Genomic DNA, 23,888 nt, shown 5'->3' with positions numbered 1-23,888 from the left:
ATGATTATCAGCAAACATAATAAGATAGATGGGTTTTCCAGTAGATCTCTGTTTACTCTTTTGGTTTCATTTTTTCATAGTGGAACCTGAAACACTTTTGAGAACACTTTTGAAATGCCTTTTGAGAACCAATGAATAATTTTTAGGAAGTAGATGATTATTTGGCATCCCTGGTGCTTCAGTGATAAAGAATCTGCTTACCAATACAGGAGTTGTAGGTTTGATCAATGGGTCTGGAAGATTTCCTGGAGGAGGAAATGGCATCCCACTCCAGTAATCTTGCCTGGAAAATCCCATGGACAGAGGAGTCTCGTGGGCTACCGCCCATGGGGTTACAGAGTCGAACACAACTGAGTGACTAAACAACAAGAACAACAGTAACAACAGATGATCATTAATTTAAAAGATAATTCAGGGGACTCTCCCGTATGGTCCAGTGGTTAAGAATCTGCCTTCCAAGGCAGGGGATGCAGGTTTGATCCCTGGTCAGGGAACTAAGATCCCACATGCCAGGGGGCAAATAAGCCCACACACCACAATGAAGAGCCCATGTGTGCAACTATTAAGATCCGATGCCACCAAATAAGCAAAAATAAAATTAAAAAAAAGATAATCCAATTGATGCATTACTAATTATTTGGCTATTTTTAAAAGAGAAGGCAATTTAAATTTCTGTCTCTACAGGGTGTTGCCAATGTCTTTAGTACTGCCTATCACTACGTCCACAGCCGGGAGCACATCCTTCATATTGTGATCACTGGCATCGGCTGGCTCTACAACATCACACCCAGCATCACTGCCATCTCTACATACTTTGTTGAGCCCAACTCAGAGAAGGTAGCTCCTGCTTCAGTTTGTCCAATGAAAGGCACCAGTAGGAGACTGGCAGGCAGAAGGAGAGTGAGGTTGGGGTATTTATGCTTTTGGCTCTTCCTCTCTAGGTTTCTTTGGGTTAGCTGTGTTCTTCAACAAAAGGCCGCTGTACAAATAGAATGAAGGGCCATCCCGGGAGCTTGGTATGGCAAGAAGCGTTCCTGGCTCCCAGGTCTCTGTTGAAAAAACAAGAAGTCAAGTGATCTCTGTGGATTATGAAAACTGCTAATACATTCTCTTTTTTAACATTTTTGAACAATAGTCCTGCTCAGAATGTCCGCTTGAAGAGGGCTCCATGCCCTCAATATATGAAATCTTATGTTAATCTTATGTTAATGGGAAATAAGAGATCATAATCTGTTCTTTTTCTTTATCCTTCTTCTTTGGACCACACACATTTCAAATTTACTGTTAAAAATACTTACCTGTTAGAGAAAGACAGCACTCAGCTGTGTTTTAAACGTATTCAGTATACAGTCTGATTCAAGAAGAAAGTACTTTGATACTTAGAGGATGGGGAGGCCAAAAATAAAAGTTGGGAATTAAAAAAAAAAAGACCACTGTACCTTTAGTCACATGGTCCTCTCTACTTGGCTGTCTTCTCCAGGTTCTGGTAATTGCTTCCTCTCCTTACCTCTTTGGGCTTCCCAGGTGGCTCAGTGGCAAAGAATCTGCCTGTCAAGCAGGAGAAGCTGGTTTGATCCCTGGGTCAGGAAGATTCCCTGGAGAAGGAAATAGCAACCCACTCTAGTATTCCTGCCCGGATAATCCCATGGACAGAGGAGCCTGGTGGGCTACAGTCCACAGGGCCGCAGAGTCGGACATGACTGAGCGACTGACTACCATCACCGCCTTCAGGCTAAGAGTGATAGCGGCTCCCCATAAATATAACTTTAAAATCTAATTTTTTACCAAAGTTATTTTTAAGTTTAACAAAATTGCAAGAAAAATTCTAGCATAATTTTTTTAATTGGCTAAATGATTTAATCTTCATATGGAAGAAGAATAAATGCATGAGAATAGCTAAGAAAATGAAGGATGGGGGAATTTGCAACCGTAGTCTGGGGAAGGATGGCTGAGTCTCAAAGGTTGAAGTGATTAAAGTGAGGTTGATACATTGATGACATAAAAATGTAAAACTTTCTTGCACCAAGGTTATAAACACAATTAATTGCCATATATCTGGCAGAGAATAACAGTGTTATATAAAAATTAGTGGAATTTTGAAAATTCAAAAGAAAAATAAGCAAAAGACAATTTTATTTTTAAAAAAACCTCATGCAAATGGTCAATAAACATAGGAAAAAATGTTCAGTTGTTCTTATAATGAAATACAAATTTAAGTAAAAGATAATTTCTCACCTACTAAATTGAAAAACATTTTTAAACTGTAATTTGAAATGTCTGTTAGATATCTAAGTGGAGATATTGAATACGCAGTTGGATATGTGAGCTTAGTATTTGGGGGAAATCCAGGCTGGTAAGTAAATTATATTTAAAACCATTAGACTGGTTACACAACACTGTGAATATCTCTAATCCCACTGAATTGCACACTTATGAATGGCAAAAATAATAATATTATGCTGTGTATATTTTACCAAAACAACTCAAAACAAAACATAAACCATGAGACTGGTTGGGATGACCAATAGGATGAATCAGTCTAGGGAAAAAAATTTCTGAGGCCCAAACCTAGAAGCCTTCCAAGTGTTTGGCATCATTGTGGCTCAAAATTATATTGACCTTGACCTATAACTTGAAAAACATTTTATATTGCCTAAGGTTTTCTAATTTTTTCCTATTTGTCCCCAAAAGTCTCAATGAGAGCATGAAGTTTAATCACTCCTCTCTGTAATGAAATTTCTATCTCTTTTCAAGGATTCAGACTATGTTTTACGAAATATGATGGTCACAGGGCAGCAGGGTCTAACAGAAATCCACAAGAATCCCTCTGTCATCTTTAGGAAGACATGCATCTTCAGGTATGGGATATACCTCACCCCCTGTTTTGTTTGACTGCCAGCTTCTGCTTCTTATGAATATAATGGCTCTCATTCTGATGGGGCTTTAAAGGAAAATTACTGTAGACCTTTGTCTGCCTGGGTCCTTTCCCCCTTAAGTTCTTTTTAAAACAGATTTCAATTTAGTGTTTTATCTTTTATAATTTTCTTATTAACATGGAATTAACAAAAACCCACCATGGTTATGAAAAATACACCCACATCACTAATCAGAGCTCATCCTCAAGCTAGCCTGCGGACATTTTTTTTTTTTTTAACTTAAAGAAGACAGGCTGGTGCAAAGATGGGGAGGAGGCAGAGAATGTTGCCTTTAATAAGTACCCAGTTCTAGATTACCTTGAATGCCTCTCATGTGTGAAATGCAAAGTACGCTACTAAACTACTGCAAAAACAGATCTTAACTAGAATACACTGCTTCTTAGAGAGTCAGCATAGTTGAATAGGCGGTAACCTATCTCAGGCTAGTAGGCAATTTGACATTTAAGTACCTATGTTAATTCAATTTCAGTTTGGCCTCATACCAGAATGTTCATTCAGTTTTAAGCTCCTTTCCATATAGTTATTGCTTGTCCTGGTTAAGAGTTTTACAAGAGTCCTTCTAACACCCAGACTTACAACCTTGGATTCCTGCATATAACTTAGAGCAGGTGCCTTTTGAGGAACTCTGTTGACCAAGGAAGCTTAGCAGGATGCCTCACTACTATGGCTATCGTGAAGACATGGCTCAGCTGCAGCGATGGGTAGGTACAGCCAAACAAGGGCATAACCTTTCTATCATGACAGGACTGGTGTTATGAACTGTAAATGTGCTTTTTTGGCCATACCCACAGCATGAAGGATGTTAGTTTCCCAACCAGAGGTTGAACCCATGCCCCTTGCAGTGGAAGCACAGAGTCCTAGCCACTGGACCACTAGGGAATTCCCTAAATGTGTTTTTTCTGAGGCTGTGCTAAGCACCAGCATTTTTACAGATACCTAAAAGGAATGACATCTCAATATCATGTAGATGGGAAAAGGGGGAAAGAGATACAAGGATGTGTTTATACTTCCTGAGGGAAAGAAGGAGCTACTACATTTCTATGAAAACCTCAGGTCCCTCGCTGACACAGGTGCTGTCAGTGCCCTGCCCAAGTATCTTCTGCCAGGGGCTGCAGATCCTATTGCTAATAACTCACCCTGTAATTGTCAAGGGGAGCCACTCTCCAGGAGGGGCCGATGAGCTCTGTAAACACCTCCCCAACACACATCCAGAGCAGCTTAGAGCTTTGTTGTTGTTTAATTGCTTAATTGTGTCTGACTCTTTTGTGATCCTGTGGACTCCAGCCTACCCAGCTACTCTGTCCATGGGATTCTCCAGGCAAGAATATTGGAGTGGGTCGCCATTCCCTTCATCCAGGGGATCTTTCCAACCCAGGGTTTGAAAGCTTGTCTGCATCTCCTGTATTGGCAGTCAGATTCTTTACCATTGAGCCTCCTGGGCAGCCTCTAAATGAGTAATATTTATAGAAGACATGAACTATGTTATGGTCCATGGGGAACTCTGCTTGACTCATTTCTACATCCATGAGTCAGTATTTTTAGCTATTAATGGTGGGAGACAGCTGGCTATTCTTAGCATTCTGTAATGACTCACAGATAGTCAGTGGTAAACTGGGGACCACCCTTGTGATGGGCAGTTTTTCAGCCCCTAGAGCTCTACAGCTCCTGGTTACTACTGAAGAACCCATTACACCTTCAATAGACAGGAACCAAAAACTATGGGAAGACAAAATTAACCCCCAGGTGTGGGACCAGGGGATTCCTGGACGAGCCCACCAAGCTGAACCGGTCATCATTGTCCTCCGAGATCCCACTTGGTTTCCTAACCGGAAACAATATCCTCTCAAAAGAGAGGCTCGGGAGGGACTACAGCCTTTAATAAATAAATTCCTTGCTTGTGGGCTATTGGTCCCCACCAGTTCACCATGTAACACCCCAATCCTCTCAGTAAAGAAAAAAGACAGAACCTGGAGAATGGTCCAAGATCTCCGGATCATAAATGAAGCTGTAGTCCCCCTCCATCCCACAGTACCCAATCCCTATTTAATCTTGGGGAAAATCCCACCCAATGCCAAGTGGTTTACAGTCTTGGATCTCAAAGATACATTTTTTTTTTGCACACCACTGGCTAAAGAATCCCAATATCTTTTTGCCTTTAAGTGGGAGGCCCCAGGAGAAAAACACCAACAGATGACTTGGACAGTATTATCTCAGAGGTTCAGAGATAGCCCCCGCCTGTTTGGACAGGCCCTTAGCCAGGATCTCCTAGATCTGGACCTGCACATAATGGGAAAATATTACAATACATAGATGACCTACTAATCTGTTCTCCAGATGAGAAAAGTGCCCAACAACATGCAATTCAGGTTCTAAACTTCTTGGCAGAAAGGGGATATAAAGTCTCCCGTGCTAAGGCACAGATGGTCAAGACAAAGGTCACTTACCTGGGAGGTCAGATTACACATGGGTCCAAGAGGCTGTCCTCTGATCGGGTACAAGGAATCCTCCAGTTGCCCTCCCCCACGACTCGAAAACAATTTCGAGCTTTCCTGGGGCTAACTGGATATTGTAGGATCTGGATATCCAGCTATGGTCTAATTGCCCAGCCCTTATATGAAAGCTGGACTTCCCTGGTGGCTCAGACGGTAAAGCATCTGTCTATGATGCGGGAGACCTGGGTTCAATCCCTGGGTTGGGAAGATCCCTTGGAGAAGGAAATGGCAATCCACTTCAGTACTATTGCCTGGAAAATCCCATGGACAGAGGAGCCTGGTAGGCTACAGTCCATGGGGTCACAAAGAGTCGGACACGACTGAGCGACTTCACGTTCACGTTTCACTCAACTGTTAAGATGTATCTGTTTACGTTTAGAGCGCTAATGAATGACAAAAGACCTCTCCCCTGCTTCAAGGTGGGACAGAGTGTGGGTGCAATTTGGCTTCCAAAGCTCCTTTTAGGATTGGGCTGAGGATAAACTTCACCTGAAATCACAGTTTTAAAAATATTTATTTATTTGGCTGCACCTGGTCTTAGTTGCAGCATGCAAACTCTTAGTCACTGTCATGCAGGATCTAGTTCTGTGACCAGGGATTGAACCAGGACCCCTGCATTGGGAGTGCAGTCTTAGCCACTGGACCACCAAGGAAGTCCCTTAGCATCTTCCGCTTCCCCACCCTGTTTGCCTCAGACCTTCAAAGGTTTCTCCTGAAAGCACTCCCTCAGTGAATAATTGGCACAGAGCATCCCTTTCTCAGGCTCTGCTTCTAGAGAACCTGACCTAACACATTCATCCTTCTTTGGGCATTCAACCAAGACTTATTGGACACTACATAAACAAAAAACGAATACCCTCAGTTAAGGACAAGTCTATAATAAAGACAGTAAGGCAGAATTGGACTTTTCTGGAGGTCCAGTGGCTAAGACTCAGCACTCTCAATGCAGGGGGCGCAGGTTCTTTCTCTAGTCAGGGAACTAGATCCTGCATGCTGCAACTAAAACCCGGCACAGCCAAATAAATAAAATTTTAAAAATAAGGCAAAGCAGATGGACATGGAACAACAGACTGGTTCCAAATAGGAAAAGGGGTATGTCAAGGCTGTATATTGTTACCCTGCTTATTTAACTTATATGTAGAGTACATCATGCATGAGAAACACTGGGCTGGATGAAGCACAAGCTGGAATTAAGATTGCCAGGAGAAATATCAATAACCTCAGATATGCAGATGATACCACCCTTATGGCAGAAAGTGAAGAAGAACTAAAGAGCCTGTTGATGAACGTGAAAGAGGAAAGTGAAAAAGTTGGCTTAAAGCTCAACATTCAGAACACTAAGATCATGGCATCTGGTCCCATCACTTCATGGCAAATAGATGGGGAAACAGTGGAAACAGTGGCAGACTATTTTGGGGGGCTCCAAAATCACTGCAGATAGTGACTGCAGCCATGAAATTAAAAGATGCTTTCTCCTTGGAAGAAAAGCTATGACCAACCTAGACAACATATTAAAAAGCAGAGACTTTACTTTGCCAACAAAGGTCTGTCTAGTCAAGGCTATGGTTTTTCCAATAGTCATGTACAGATGTGAGTGCTGGACTATAAAGAAAGCTGAACACTGAAGAATTGATGCTTTTGAATGGTGGTGTTGGAAAAGACTCTTGAGAGTCCCTTGGACTGTAAGGAGATCCAACCAGTCCATCCTAAAGGAAATCAGTCCTTAGTGTTCATTGGAAAGACTGATGTTGAAGCTGAAACTCCAATACTTTGGCCACCTGAGAAGAGCTGACTCATTTGAAAAGACTCTGATGCTGGGAAAGATTGAAGTCAGGAAGAGAAGGGGATGACAGAGGATGAGATGGTTGGATGGCATCCCCGACTCAATGGACATGAGTTTGAGTCAACTCTGGGAATTGGTGATGGACAGGGAAGTCTTTGTGTCATGGGGTTGCAAAGAGTCGGACACGACTGAGCGACTGAACTAAACTGAGCTGGATGGAGTCTGACTCTGGTGCAGCTACTTTAGATCACAGGGGTCAGGGAGCGTTTCTCTGTGGGGAGCTGAGGGAGCTGAGCCCTGAGAATTTAAGGGGTGGAATGTGTCAGGCAGATGAAATAGCAACAAGGGCTGGTGTGGCTCGAGTATAGTAGGCACAAGAGGAGGTGATTCAGTGTGTTTGGGTGGAATGTTGTGAACAGGCTTTTATTTTATACCCTCCTTATGCTTATTTGGTTTTGATTTCAGAGATTTCCTCTTTAAGTGCACAGACAGTTCAGAAGTTGTTTTGGCCTCTGTCTGTGGAGAAAACCACATCGTAGTTCCACTTCGTGAGAGAACAGGAGAAGCTTTGGGAGTTCTCGATGTTAACATTGGCAAAAGTAAGATGTTGTTGTATCGAGAGTTTAAAGATCTACAGAAAATGCTGAAGGTGATCCAGCTTGCCTGCAGTGAAATACTGGGCGAATTATCTGGAGAAATAAAGAAAAACTATATCCTAGGTATTGTGAATGCGGCAACTGTCTGAATTCATAGATTTAATAAGTTTAGGGGAAATCAGACAATACAATGAAGGATGCATTTTCTAAAATGAATTGTTGCAAAGTACAGATCTTTCCACATGGAAGGATTTCCTTCATACAGTCTTGGACTGATTAGTCTGGCCTATACGTTAGAGCAAAGGGTAAGGAATCACATTTTCTTGCCTGCTGCTGCTGCTGCTAAGTTGCTTCAGTCGTGTCCGACTCTGTGCCACCCCATAGACAGCAGCCCACCAGGCTCCTCCGTCCATGGGATTTTCCAGGCAGGAGTACTGGAGTGGGGTGCCATCGCCTTCTCCGTTTTCTTGCCTAGAGTCATGGTTTTAGAGTTGAAGGACTCATAATGGCAATATAGAAGTAGCATTTATTAAATGCCACATCATGTGTCAAGCACTTTAAATATGGTATTTCAATTAGTCCTTACCATAACTCTAGGAGGTGAATGGTGATTATTTCATTTTACAGACAAGGGAAGTGCACCAAATCACACAGTTGACCAGTGGTAAACGCTGGATCTCCACCCCAGTTTGGGTGCTCTTTCCACCACAGTGTGCTTGCGTGCTCAGTTGTGTCCGACTCTTTTGTGATCCCAGCCTGCTCTGTCCATGGGATTATGCAGGCAAGGACACTGAAGTAGGTTGCCATTTCCTCCTCCAGGGGATCTTCCTGACCCAGGGATCAAACCTGTGGCTCCTGAATGGCAAGTGGATTCTTTAGCACTGGGCCACTTGAGAAGCCCTCACAGCATTAACTCACAGGAACATCTCATTTTACAGAGAAAGGAGCTAAGGTCTGTCAAAGTAAAGGTCCAAGAGCAAGCTATTGCAGAGCCAAGAACAGCCCCAGTCCTTGTGATTCCACCTCCACCAGGCTACTCTTACCACAAAATCAGTGTAGGCAGAAGGGAGGGAAGACGAAAGCATGGAAACCTTTCACTACCAAGATTGGAATAAATAGAATTAGTAGAGTAACACTGTTGGATAAAGCTGAAACACTTCTAGCCATTACACAGTGTGGGATAAAAAGGAGAAAGAAAGGAAAATTCATATCTTTTGAGCATCCACTATGTGTAAGACCTGGGACTAAGCACTTTTCCATGTACCATCTCCTGTTAATTTCCACAGCTTAACGGGAAAGTAGGGATCAACTCTTCTCACAGAAAATGAAAAGGGGGCTCAGAGAGACAACTGAACTAATAAGGGTGAGAGTAGGTTTCAAAGCAAGGTTCAGCTCCAAATAAAGGTTTCACCTTTTCTCAAAGCCTCTGCCTGTGAACCCCACAGGTGGGATTCCATTTTTGCCTTTTGATTTCATGACTGGAGAAACTAAGATTGTTTAACGCTATAGGATATAGTCTTTTTTTCCTAAAAAGAAAACAAAGGTTTGCTATATTACGTCCAGAATCCCGTGAAAAAGTAGTATGTGTTCTGAACAGCCGTGTGGGATGTGTTTCTGTTATTCTAGAGATTGAAAGTGTGGGAGAAGTCCAGCGGGCAGGCATTCTCTTCTTCAGAGTCATGCTACAGGAGCTACAGGAGTGCCTCAGTCTACTTACATCCTTGGACTTTGTGTCACTGTTGCTGTACGATTATGACCCTCTGGCGGAGGGCAAAGCCCCACCAGACAGCCAGTCCCAGGATCTGAAAGCCAACATAAAATTAGTACAAGACATCCTGAAAGGGATTATCGTGTTCTTTCATCCAGAGTTGAAATCATCAAGTGACTTAGAAAGTTGGGATCACTGTAAACTGGTAAGTTTCATTAAAACAAACAAACAAACAAACAAAAAACTCTTTATTGAAGAATAACCTCCATGAGTTTAGATATACAAATCTTAAATTGCACAAATCCTTGATACACAAAGGCAAGAATTTTTACACGATGAATGTAAGAGGCACCTAGAACAAGAACATGAGTGGCATCCCCAAAACCTTCCTTTTTACCCTCCCCATCACCAGCCTCACACACACACACACACACACACTCTCTCTCACACCCCAAGGGTAACCAGAATCCTGATGTCTAACACCATAGATTGATTTTGCCTGTTTCAAAGTGTGTATAAATGGAATTGTGTAAACTTAGGAATCAGGCACTCTCCTTCCACTTGATGATTCCACGATTTTTGTTCTTTGCTTACAGTACGTAAACCAACAATTAGTCGAAAATATTTGTGACTTTGATCCAACTGCTATGGAACTGAAAGTTAATTTAAAGCTCATTGCTGAATACTTTGAAGGTAAATTTCCACTTAATTATAGTCTAAATCTATACCAACAGCAACAAAATATAGTTGCAATCCAGAGATTTTTATTAGAATACAGTGGCTCAGCGTGCATGTATGCTCAGTCATGTCAGACTGTTTGCAACCCCATGGGCTGTAGCCCGCCAGGTTCCTCTGTCCATGGAATTTTCCAGGCAAGAATACTGGAGTGGATTACCATTTCCTACTCCAGGGGATCTTTCTAACTCAGGGATCGAACCCACATCTCCTGCATTGGCATTTACCACTGAGCCACCTGGAAGCCCCAAAGCACCCAAAATTCAATTTTTAGGGGAAAATAGTTCTGATTATAGTCTTCTAAAAGTAAGGGCATTGTCTATAATCTATTGCAATCCCCATAGTGACTATCTGTGCCACGCACATGAGAATTCAGAAGCACCTCTATCTCCCACTTACTGACTCCATATTCAAAATTCTTGGGAAAAAAAAAAAAAAGCAAATGGAGGCTGCAGTAAGGCTAGAAGCCAAGTTTGTTAAGGGAAAAGGCAGCTACGATCTTTAGTTTCCATGAAGAACCAAATAAAACAATAGAGCATGAGTCTTTACAGACTAGTAATGTAGACTTTTTGGAAGGAGGAATATCAGCAGGTGGTTAAGACTCTACTCTCCCAATGCAGGGGGCATGGGTTCCATTGCTGGTCAGGGAACTAAGATCTCACATGTCGTAAATATACATGCACAAGCACACATTCCTCCATGTGGGTGTGTTATCCCACCAGAGACCTGAGGCTGTTTACGTGAATGGAACAGTAAACAATGAACTTATTCTTTCTTAAAAAAAAAAAAGATGTTAAACTAATCATTGATTGGGGAAATGGCTCTGTAAAAATCCCTCACTAAGCCTTGTCTCCCTCTTCCCCATTCTCTTTGGACCCTCCAGACAAAGGGTTTCTGGACTTCTGGGACACATATAGTAGACAGAGAGGCTTGGAACCAGATTCCTAGGACGAGAGATAGGAAAAGGCCACCCAGAGGAAGACAGCCCACACTCCTCAGGTTGTCTGTGGAAGCAGGAAGCAGTGGGTGGATGAGAGAGAGAGATGTTCTGGCTTAGGAAGGAGAGATACTCCCGCAAGTTTGGGAATGCTAGACGCGAGGTTCACATAGCAGTTAACATGAATTAATGTGGACCAAGAGTGGTGTGAGTGAAGACTAGAATTCCTGTCTGGAATGGCTTCTATGTAGCCTCATGGCTGGTGGCTGATTCACAGGCACCTCTGCATTCCTAGGTGTTACAGTTCTCGCTGCTTTTAAGGGGTCGTTTAAGGAAAACAGGGGGCTTCCCTGGTGGCTCAGACGGTAAAGCATCTGCCTGAAATTCAGGGCACCTGGGTTTGATCCCTGGATCAGGAGGTTCCCCAGGAGAAGGGAGTGGCAACCCACTCCAGTATTCTTGCCTTAGGAATTCCATGGACAGAGGAGCCATGTGTAGTCCCTGGGGTTGCAAAGAGCTGGACACGACTGAGCAGCTAACACTTTCACAGATGGGAACTCTGGCTAACTTCTTGAGGAAATGGCCCCATTGTCAGTAGAAATTTGGAAATTTCCAGGCTTGCTGTGGAAGTCTGAAGCCTTTTTGATTCTGCGCATGTGACTTGTTTTGTTTCTCTCCAGAAGCTATAGAATCTCTGCTTTATCCCCACGACTGTGAAACTTCAAATGATATATCTTTTAAAAAATTATTATATTTATTTTAATTGGAGGATAATTTCTTTACAATATTGTGGTGGCTTTTGCCATGCATCGACATGAATCATCCATGGGTGCACATGTGTCTGTCTCCCCATCCTGAGCCCCGCTCCCACCTTCCTCCCCATCCCATCCCTCTGGGTTGTTTCAGAGCACTGGCTTTGAATGCCCTGCTTCATGCATCAAACTTGTACTGGTCATCTCTCAAGTCATCCCACCCTCGCTTTCTCCCACATAGTCCAAAAGCCTGTTCTTTACATCTGTGTTTCTTTTACTGCCTGGCATATAGGATCGTCGTTACCGTCTTTCCAAATTCCATATATATACGTTAATACACTGTATTGGTGTTTCTCTTTCTGACTTATTCACTCTGTGTAATAGGCTCCAGTTTCATCCACCTCATTAGAACTGACTCAAATGAGTTATTACAGCTCAGTAATATTCCGTTGTGTATATATACCACACTTTCTTATCCATGCAGGTCTATTTTTGTCCATTGATCTGAACACTCCCTGGGCCTTTTCAACTGTGAAACGCAGGTCCTTACATCCTAATGATTTCCTCCCTGACATCAAGGTTGCTGCACATGGCTGTGCAGTTTGTGTACTGCACAAATGTACCCTGCTGAGGGGGTGGGGAGCTGAGACCTAACTAGGGTTCCATTCATGAAACTGTGGGCTTCAGCTTAGTTACGTCTGCTTGGAAGAGGGGCATCTCCTTCACACATTTTCTTCTTTTCACCAAGCTGTGTGCATTCATCCATTCACACAAAAATGACCTAGAGGTTAGAGGAGGCCCTGCCCTCCATTTTCTGTGTTCCTTCTTTGGAACTCCTATTATTCAGACATGGGAAATCCTAGATTCAGCCTCCAAAATCCCTATAGTTTCTCTCCTATTTTCCATCTTCTTTGTTTCACTTTCTGAGACGTTCCCTCAACCTTTTACATTTGTTAACTTACAGAGGTACATAGTCAAAGAGTTTGGAAGCCACTGCACAGAAGTATGAATTTTTGTAAAGATAAATTGCATTTATTTCAGTTCATACATAATTTGATTTATAACTACATCATGAAAAAAAGTCAAGACAATATGATACTGTATAGAAATTATGCTTCAACTGGAGTAAGACTAATATATTTGCAAGAACTCAGTTTGGCCTGGAACAAACTTCCACCCAAGGTTTGATAACTCAGGAAAAAATTTGGTTTTACCTCCTCGTTTAACACGAACTCTTGCCCAACGAACTGGAAGCAGCACTCTGCACTACCTTCAGCACCACAGTAAATTAGTGACATATTAAGTCCCTGACTGTCATGGAAAATAAGAATTCTCCTACCTACACAAAAACTGATTGAAATTGACACACATATACCCTTTTAAGTATGATGTTGCATGGACCTTCAGCTCATCGTATGTGGCAGTAATGTTAAGAGGTGGTAGAGAGGGTATGTGAAACAGTAGAAATAAAAGAACTAAAATGAAGAGAACTAATGATGAAGAGAAGAGCATTCAATAAATACTGCTTAGAGCTTCCCTGGTGTCTCAGTGGTGTAGAGTCCGCCTGCCAATGTAGAAGACATGGGTTCAATCCCTGATCTGGGAAAATTACACATGCCAGGGAGTAGCTAAGCCCACGCACCACAACTATTGAGATTGTGCTCTGCAACAAGAGAAGCCACTGCAATGAGAAGCCTGGGTGCCCAACTAGAGAGCAGCCTCAGCTCACTGCAACTAGAGAAAAGCCCAAGCAGCAGCAAAGACCCAGCACAGCCAAAAAACAAGTAAATAAATGAAAAATTAAAAAAAGGAAATACTGCTCACTGATCTTGGGTTAGTTGTTAGTTGACAGGAGCAGCTACACATTAACTTTGAACTTGAAGCTTAAGAGCGTCATTCTTTTTTCCTCGCACATCTAATTGTCTTTCATTCCCAAAGCTTTTAACTTAATCTGATGTTAAAACAGAGATTCATAAAATGGAATTTTAATTAGAAATATCTTAAAATGACCCAATGTTTTCAGCAGAATGAATTTCCTATATAATTAAAAGTTTGATTAAGCTAGAATCTACAAAAAAACCCATAAAATGTTTCTGAATTAATTGGTTCATAAACAGATTCAAAGGTTGAGCCAGCAATTTTTTAAAACTCAGATATATTCAAATAATTTACTATAACCTTTACCTAGGAAGAATTAATCTGTGCACACTGGCTCTCTGCTGAAATGCAAAGAGCTGGCATCTATCCACCACAAGAGGGCAGTAACACTCAACCGTTGTTAATGGGAAACCCGCGGACCGATGGAGGCTTCCTTCAATAGAGGAATCATTAGAGCCAGTTGTTAAGCCATAAATCTCTCATTGGAACAGGGCAGGGAAACAGGAATCTTCGCCCAGACAGGTTCGGAGCTTCTGTCCCCGGTAACAATAAGACAGGAAATAAGCAACAGGGGCTTGTGAAATGGTGCGACTTCGCCCCCCATCCTCACGTCCTTAAATCACCATGGAGATGGCCTACTAGCTTAATAATGGCTGCAGATAGGGGTCTGTACATCTGGATGTCAGATAAGAGCACTGGCAGGCGTCAGTGCAACAGAGCTCTTAATGGGGATTTGGAAAAGGCAGAATAAAGGCTGTGGAGAGCAGCAGAGCTGTTATATCTCAGAAAATTAGTCAGGACTGGTTTTAAAAGTGTTCTAATGGCACCCCACTCCAGTACTCTTGCCTGGAAAATCCCATGGACGGAGGAGCCTGGTAGGCTGCAGTCCATGGGGTCGCTAAGAGTCGGACACGACTGAGCGACGTCACTTTCACTTTTCACTTTCATGCATTGGAGAAGGAAATGGCAACCCGCTCCAGTGTTCTTGCCTGGAAAATCCCAGGGACGGTGGAGCCTGATGGGCTGCCATCTATGGGGTCGCACAGAGTTGGACACGACTGAAGCGACTTAGCAGCAGCAGCAGCAGCAGGGTGTACTTTAATTTAGACTTTTAACATTGGGACATAATGATAAAGTAATTTTTTCAGCCTATAGCATTAACTTTTAAAGCTTCCAGGAAGTTAATACAAAAAGGGATCAACAAATGCATCTCAATATTTTAAGTATGTATGTTAATTGGTCTAGTGTTACTCATATGATATGAATCAGGTATTTTTTAGGTGCTCTCATGTCTGACATCTGCTTTCATTTTTATTCATAATTGTCACTAATGTTACTGAGCTATAATCTGAAAAGACTTCAATATTTGAAAAGCCTAACAACAATGTTGTTTCAATCAACATTTATTAAACACTTACAATTGAGAAAAAAGACAGTGCTTCTGTGTGTGTGTTAAAAGAGGAAACTTTAGAAAATTGCACTCACATGTTTTATACAGTGAGTGTCAAATAAAAATTGAGATTTGAGTATGTTTTCCATATTTTATGTGCCTTTCCTGTTCCACATTGTACCTTTTGTGGTAGTGATACCTTGAGAACCACAGAAAATCTTAACCTAGTTCAGGGAAACTTGTCCCTTCACCTTGATAGAAGACGAGGAAATATGTTCTGTTTTGTCATCCTAATCGACAACCATGAGTGACATAATTGTCATTGTTATTAATGAGCTATTGGATAGAAAACAATATTTAAAATATCTTAATCAATAATGTGTATACATGTGTGCTCAGTCATGTCTGACCCTTTGCGACCCCATGGTCTGTAGCACACCAGGCTCCTCTGTCCATGGAATTTTCCATGCAAGAATACTGGAGGGGTTACCATTTCCTACTCCAGAGGATCTTCCCTACCCAGGGATCAAACCCATGTCTCTTGCATCTCCGAAATTGGCAGGTGGATTCTTTACCACTACACCACCTGGGAAGCCCTCTTATTTGATTATAAATATCATGTAATGGTTTGATTCAAGTCAAATCAATAAACATTTATTGGGTTAGGAACTGTATTAGCCACTAGAAGTAACAAAAAAGTTAAACATAGACCTGAGGGTAGAAGGGACCTGAAAGAATGAACATATTTTTTTGAGCAACTACTCTTTGACAGGTTTTTGCATGTCTTTCCTCTTTGATCCCCATAACAATTCTGAGGTATCTGTTTTGTGGAAGAAGAAACAGGCTCAAGGCAATTAAGTGACTTTTCAAGGTCACAAAACTAGTTGGAGTTGAGCCAAGATTAGAACCCAGATCTGTTTAAGTACATTCTCTTTCCATTGGACCATTCTATTTGAATAGTCATTGACTGACTGACTCCTGAAAAAAGTAATTTTTAAAAAAATTTTATTTATTCTTTGTTGTCCTGGTCTTCCTTGCTGTGCGTGGGCGTTCTCTACTTGTGGTGAGTGGGGAATACTTTGTTGAGGTGCACAGACTTCTCACTGCAGTGATTTCTCTTGTTGCGGAGCACCGGCTCTAGGCACATGGGCTTCAGTAGTTGTGGCTCCTGGACTTTAGTTGCTCCGTGGCACGTGGAATCTTCCTGGACCAGGGATGCAAACCATGTCCCTTGCATGGTAGGTGGACTTCTATCCACTGTACCACCAGGGAAGTCCCAAAAGTAATTTTTAAAAAATAGTTTGCAGTTTAACAAATGAAATATTTTGGTGTGCAGTGATTATAGCTTTAAAAATAATTTTTAATTAGGAAATATTTCAAACATAGAGGTTAGAGACTAATACCTGTGTAGTCATTACAGAGCCATATTCTTAATATGTTTTTGAGCCAGACTTTTTTTAAAGAAAGAAAACATTACAGGAACAGTTGAGAATTTCTATGCTCCTCCCATATTTTATTCTCTTCTTCTCCTCCCTAGAGCTAATACTATTATGAATTTGGTGTTTATCAGTTTTATGCATGATTTCTACTTTTACTACATGCCCATGAATCCATAAACAATATAATATTATTTTACAGGTTTTAAAATTGTTTTTAACTGTATCCAAAAGAACATATTATTATACAGCTTATTTTTGTTCTCAACAGTATGTTTTTAAAAACATAGTTGCTGCTGAGTCTTAGTTGTGGCATGTGGGATCTAGTTCCTTGACCAGGGATGGAACTCAAGCCCCTTGCATTGGGAGCTAGGAGTCTTAGCCACTGGACCACCTGGGAAGTTCCCTTAACAATATGTTTTTGAAATATCCACAATGACATATGTAGCTCAGCTCTAGTTCTTTGTTAAATGCTACATGCTGCTGCTGCTGCTAAGTCACTTCAGTTGTGTCTGACTCTGCGTGACCCCATAGACGGCAGCCCACCAGCCTCCCCCGTCCCTGGGATTCTCCAGGCAAGAACACTGGAGTGGGTTGTCATTTCCTTCCCCAGTGCATGAGAGTGAAAAGTGAAAGTGAAGTCGCTCAGTCGTGTCCGACTCTTAGGGACCCCATGGACCCATTTAGGAGCATCTAAATACATAAAGCAAATATTAACAGACCTAAAAAATATATAGCAACATAATAATAGTAGAAAAATTTAATACCCTATTTTCATCAATGGATAGATCATCCAGATAATCAATAGGGAAACATCAGCCTTAAATAAAACATTAGACTAAATTTACTTAGTAGACATATACTGAATATTCTAACCAAATGCAGCAGAATTCACATTCTACTAAAGAGCACATAAAACATTCTCCAGGATAAGTCATTAAACAGGTCTTAAATTTGGTCATATTGAATATGTTAAATGCTGCATAGGGTTCCATTATAGGGCTTCCCTGGTGGCTCAGATGGTAAAAAACTCACTTGGAATGCAGGAGACCCAGGTTTGAGCCCTGGGTTGAGATCCATTATATGAATATACCAAAATTAATTTATCCACTTTCCTATAATTACATAAACAAGATTCTGCTATGGTTTTGACTCAAAATATATCTAATGAACTTTTGTCATAATTTTTCTTATATCAGTATTAAAATATATTTCAGTAATAAAAGTACAAAACTAACACTTTTTTTTTTTTTGGTACAGATCATTCTCGAATTGAAGTATGGAAATTTGGTAATTCTGCCATCGAATACTTATACCACTGGGCACACATCTGTTTAGCTCTCATAAAGCTAAACAAAAAAATAAGTAGTGCTATTCCCCCCCCACTGCCATCCAAGACTGACTCCTATGTGTATGCTAAAATGCCAGGGGGAAGCTTGCCAGGGAAATGATAATGGAATTGCTACTATATTTAGGGTATTTTTGTCATGTTCAGTTTTGCTTGTTAACTATAAAAATATTTTCAATTGGAAAGGAGTGCCACATAGACATATTTTTCTCCTAGACCTTTACCTCAGCACTTTCTAAAACCAAAAGTGCCTCCGAGGGAGAAATTTGATCTAAGAAAATTTCCAGTTAAGGTAGCCATAACCAAATGTATGTTATAGAACATATTTTAAAGTTTCTTTTTAGTTTTAGCATTTTATCTACTGTGGGCCTATTATGGTTGGTTGAGTGAGTTATTGTAATTCTTTTCAGGTACAAAGTAAAGAACAGACGAGTATTTGGGGGAAAAATGGCAGTTTTTACATCAAAAGAGCACAGTTTTCACATAAAAAAAATATAATAAAGATTTTAAGAAATGGACTGGGAATTGTTTTTCTAATTTTTCAAAGGCTTTTATGAGCACCACATCCTCTCTGCTCCCATCTCCACTCCCTCACCCCCACTTACCCTAACAACTTTAAAAGTTATTTCAATAAATAGAAAATCTGGGGAAATGTTTGCCCATGACTCATGGGAAAAAACCTTTTTTTTATAACAAAATCTTCATGAGTTCAAGAACTGCAGAATTTATATTTATTTAAATCTTGTTATTACAGCAAACTTTACTGCCCTGTTGTGAGATTTCATCTTTGCAGTAAGATATCTGATGACAGAGTCCATTTTTAATAAAATTTTGGGAAATTAAACTTCATTTTCTTTATTTGGTTGACAAAATGTAATGCGTTCCAAACATCTTATAATTTGAGACTGGAGGTCCCTTTCTAACCTCCGGTGATAAGATGGCAATGTTATTTACCAGCCCTCATTTCTTGGCTGGTCCCATGCCCAGTTTTAACCTATAAGCCTGTTTCATGTTTGGAAGTGAGCTTTTCAGGGCATTTGCTGCAACATTTCTAGGAACATGTTCTTAAAGATATTAAACTGATAGCCACACACTCTGATGGCTTCAGAACAAGCTTTTAAGGGGTCTGCTGTGAATACAAATAGCATTTTAGGCAGCAAGGAGGGAAAATTTTTGCAGACTGTGACCTGTCGATCCATCGTGATGGGAATTAAGTTATTAATAACTAAATGGCATGCAGCTTAATGATAATAAATATCACACATCTGCATGACATTTTAACTTGAAGTATTTTCACATCCTAGCTTATCTGATCCTCCCAAACATGCAGGGTTGGCAGACTCAATATGATTATCCCCATTTCATAAACAAGGAAATAAGCTCAAAGAGTGAGTTAGCTAGGTTACAATAAGTAAGGGGCACCCACGTGTCCTGTTGGGCTTCCCTAGTGGCTCAGAGGGTGAAGCATTTGCCTGCAATGCAGGAGAGCTGGGTTCGATCCCTGGGTCGGGAAGATCCCCTGGAGAAGGAAATGGCAACCCACTCCAGTACTCTTGCCTGGAAAACGCCGTGGACAGAGGAGTCTGGTAGGCTACAGTCTCCATGGAGTTGCAGAGTCGCATAGGACTGAGCAACTTCACGTGTCGACTCCTGTTTTATTGCTCTTGGCAGTACGCTAGATATTTCAACACTTTCCAAACTTCACTAGGCTAACAATTGTTCTATCATTCTTTTGGGAATGACTTTATTTATTTTTAATCTATTTATTTGTTTGCTTGCCCCAGGTCTTAGTTTTGGCATGCGGGATCTTGAGTTGCGACATGTGAACTCTTACTTGTAGCACATGAGATCTAGTTCCCTGACCAAGGATTGAACCTGGGCCCCCTGTATTGGGAGTGTGGAGTCTTAGCTACTGGACCACCAGGCAAGTCCCTGGAAACTACTTTAAAATTAAGCAACCAACAAGGCAGATTGCTTGAATTTATTTAACTATCATTCAAGTAAAATCCTATCCCTTGACACCAGATACTTGTTTTTTTAGTGAAGAGGATGTTATTTGTACTTGACTAAAATTTAGATGTTGATTTATGGTTAAGTCTATTTATTTGACTCAGTAGATTTATTGATTTACTTGTATTTACATATACCTCAGAAGCTTAGACTTGATTAACTGGTTATTTTTTTAGATTTCTCTACAGCTTATAGGTAACAATGGAGAAGGCAGTGGCACCCCACTCCAGCACTCTTGCCTGGAAAATCCCATGGACGGAGGAGCCTGGTGGGCTGCAGTCCATGGGGTCGCTAAGAGTCGGACACGACTGAGCGACTTCACTTTCACTTTTCACTTTCATGCATTGGAGAAGGAAATGGCAACCCACTCTGGTGTTCTTGCCTTGAGAATCCCAGGGACGGGGGAGGCTGGTGGGCTGCCATCTATGGGGTTGCACAGAGTCGGACATGACTGAAGCGACTTAGCAGCAGCAGCAGCATAGGTAACAATGACACTGCATACTGAAGACCTTCCATATCACTTTCTTTTATATTAATAATTACAGCTTTCCATGGTCCAGGAACAAAATAAATGTTCCAAGACAATGATAATGGAATTCAATTGGAAGCCCCTATTGGCCCTTTTAACAGCTTTATTGAAATATAACACATATACTATACAATTCACATACTTAAAGCATACAACTAAATGGTTTTTAAGGATATTCACATAATTGTGGAACTATTCACAACAATTTCAGAAGATTTTCATCACCCCCATAAAAAACTCCATACCTTTAGCAATACTCCCCATTTTTCTCGCTCTAGTCTTAGGCAACTACAAATCTTGCTTTTTCTATGGGTTTGTCTATTCTGGATATTTTATATAAAAAGAATTATATGTGGTCTCTTGAGACTGACTTCCCATTCCTTCCTAATCTAAATGTGATCAAGCAACCAGTAGCCCTTAACTTCTACAGACATTCTCAATTACTGACTCAGAAGACCCTTTGCAGGTAATTTAGGGACTTTTCATTCCTCTTCTGTAAGGTTTTTATGCAATGCCACTCCACCTAACCCCACCCTGTGTGAGTACTAAGTCACTTTAATCGTGTCTGACTGTGTTACCCTATGAACCACAGCCTTCCGGGATCCTCTGTCCATGGAATTCTCCAGGCAAGAATACTGGAGTGGGTTGCCCGCCTCCAGATCTTCCTGACCCAGGGATCAAACCCATGTCTCTTACATCTCCTGCATTAGGCAGGCAGGTTCTTTACCACTAGCGCCACCTGGGAAGCCCTAACCCCACCCTACATCATCCTTAACTCTATGTTCCTGCTCTCCCCCACATGATCTTATAAAGACCTCAATAGATAAGCTCAATTAATTAAATATTGCCTATTTCTTTCTCCTGTAGGTATTGTAATTCTCCTTGGTGGGTGTTTCATCTCCTAGTCATTACCCTATTTTACCTTTGCTCAGTCTACTGCCTGAGCTTAAACTGTCCTGCCCACAGATCATAACTGGTGATACACTCGAGGTGGCCAAGTTTTGTTCCATGTGACCCTGATTCTGTAGCCACAGCTGTTCGAATTGGGGTTGACCACTTGCCAAAGGGAGACCAATTTGTGAAATAGTCTAATATAAAAAGCACCCAAACCACTGACAAACCAAACTGGGAAATAGCAATAGAGCAGTGTTTGGAGGGTATTTTTTAGAGAGGCCAAAAATGTCACCATAGGCCTTAAATAAATTGAAGCATGCTGCCATCCAGACACCACAAGTTAGCCGAACCTATAGGCTGAGAAAAGCGAGTACAGTTGACTCTTGAACAACACTGGAGTTAGGGGTGACCACCCAATGTGCAGTCAAAAATGCACGTACAACTTTGGTCAGCCTTCTGCCTCTGGGGATTCAACTAACCATGGATCTGTAGTTATTTAGTATGTATTTACTGGGGAAAAAAAAAAAATCCATGTGTGAGTAGAGCCAAGAAGTTCAAACCTGTTCTAGAAACAACTGTAGTTGGTTAGGGAAGAGTGGGCACAAAAGGAAGCAGAGAATGAAAGAGTAGGGATAAGTAATACTAGTGTCAAAAAGTTAAATCAAGATCCTTAAGTTTGGGTGCTGAGGGTCCTACAGTTGTCTCGCATCCAAGTCTAGTTGACTGTTCTGTGCTTGAAATCTTATCTCTGCAAGCCTAAGACAGAATTCTCTGTTGTGTAACAGAAGTATGGGAGTGATGATGCTGCCTTTTACTGGCTTACTCTGCTTCTGACATTACAACTTCTCCCATTAAAGATCTCAAATACAGGTTCAAAATATTAGAAGACTTCAAGTCTCTGGTCCACTGTAGCAACTACCTGCCTTGCTGCAAACCAGGCCAAGTAATTGAAGAACTCAAACTCTCTGCAACACTGAGAAATCAGCCCTCTAGCTTTGGGAAACCCTCACAACTGCTTCATTACAACAGCCTGTAGGCAACAGGAGAATATAGAATCCAATATTCCAATTTAGAAGTTCGAATTATATAGGATATTGAGCCTATGATTTTGCGTAACTATTTCTCCACTCATTCTCTTTAAGAAGCAGATAGCCCAGGCCGGGGCGGGGGGGCAGCTTTATTGTTTACCCTTTACTGATTCTTTTTAAGCAAAGTAACACATGCTCATAGTTTAAAGAATCCTCTGTCATACAAGGTCTGTCAAAACCAGAGCATTTCCCAGCTCCACCTTACCCCTATTTTCCTTGCTTCTGAGTCAACTATTTTCAATTCTTTTAGCTCAAAAGTTAATAAACAGTACAAGCTAAATCTAGCCAGTTGCCTGTCATGATAGTTTTATTAGAAAAGTCATGCCCAAATGGTCTGTGACTTCTCTCACATCCCTGGGCAGAGTTGAGTAGCTGCCAGAGACTTCTGACCCATAAAATCTAAAGATTTACTATTTGACCTTTTGCACAGAAAGTTTGCCAACCTGTTTTGGCTGTAGTTTTGACATGCACCTCCATGTTGCAAAATAACATGCCATGTGGCATTTTTTTTTTTTTCTGAATTAGGCAGTATTTATTAATCTCCCAGAATGCAATAGAGATTTAGCTCCTTCCTCAGCGTGTGCATCCCTTCCCACACACACACTTCCTACTCCTTCATTCTTCCCAACTACCCTGTAATTTAGATCAGAATAGCTGCTTATTCAGTGTTTGCATTATCATGATCATGTATGCTTATTTAGGACTTAGCCATGTGGTAAGTTATAATTATTTTTCTTTTCATGTTGACACATTTATTATATAAAGGATATGATATAAAGTATACATGTAAACAACCAGAAAGAGATATAAAGGTGAGGTCAGGAAGGGTATTTCTGTCCTCATCAAGTTGGGGTGCACCATCCTCATGGCAGGTGGATATTTTCACCAATCCAGAAGCTCTCAGAATTTCATATATTGGGTTTTCTTAATGGAAACTTCATTATGTAGGCAAGACCAATCATTAATTTGGTTTAAAACCCTCTCCCCTTCCCTGAGGACAGGGGTGGGAAAGAAAATTCCAAGCTTCTAATTATGATGTGGTCTCTCTGGTGATAAGCTCCCATCCAATGCTATCCAGGGTTACCTCATTGAAACAAAAACCCTATCACCCAGAGAACCAGGGACCAGGGTCAAAGATCAAATAGCGAAACAGAAGTTGCTCTTCGTGCTTCTATTACTCAGGAAATCACAAGGGTTTTGGAATCAGGGACAGAAAGCAATGTATGTTTCTATATTTTTTTCCCTCATTTTTATTTTTGGCTGCACTGGGTCTTCATTGCTGTACATGGGCTTTCTCTAGTTGCATGGTGAGTGGGGGCTACCCTTTAGTTACAGTGCATGGGTTTCTCATCACAGTGGCTTCTCTTGCTGTGGAG

General features: G+C 41.2%; 1 protein-coding gene across 1 annotated transcript in view; it reads left to right on the top strand.

Moving 5' to 3' along the window:
• The window catches only part of EFCAB5 (EF-hand calcium binding domain 5), an 83,245-nt gene extending 65,005 nt beyond the window's left edge, over nucleotides 1-18,240 (top strand). Inside the window, exons 18-23 of the mRNA XM_055579656.1 lie at nucleotides 685-837; nucleotides 2,755-2,858; nucleotides 7,677-7,930; nucleotides 9,434-9,720; nucleotides 10,112-10,208; nucleotides 17,904-18,240. Of these exons, the coding sequence (XP_055435631.1) occupies nucleotides 685-837; nucleotides 2,755-2,858; nucleotides 7,677-7,930; nucleotides 9,434-9,720; nucleotides 10,112-10,208; nucleotides 17,904-18,094 (1,086 nt within the window). The 3' untranslated portion in view covers nucleotides 18,095-18,240. The remainder of the gene's footprint in view (nucleotides 1-684; nucleotides 838-2,754; nucleotides 2,859-7,676; nucleotides 7,931-9,433; nucleotides 9,721-10,111; nucleotides 10,209-17,903) is intronic.
• The last annotated feature ends 5,648 nt before the right edge of the window (nucleotides 18,241-23,888 follow it).

The sequence above is a fragment of the Bubalus kerabau genome, chromosome 4, assembly GCF_029407905.1.
Source record: "Bubalus kerabau isolate K-KA32 ecotype Philippines breed swamp buffalo chromosome 4, PCC_UOA_SB_1v2, whole genome shotgun sequence".
Lineage (NCBI taxonomy): Eukaryota > Metazoa > Chordata > Mammalia > Artiodactyla > Bovidae > Bubalus > Bubalus kerabau.
This window is presented reverse-complemented; position numbering and strand designations above follow the sequence as displayed.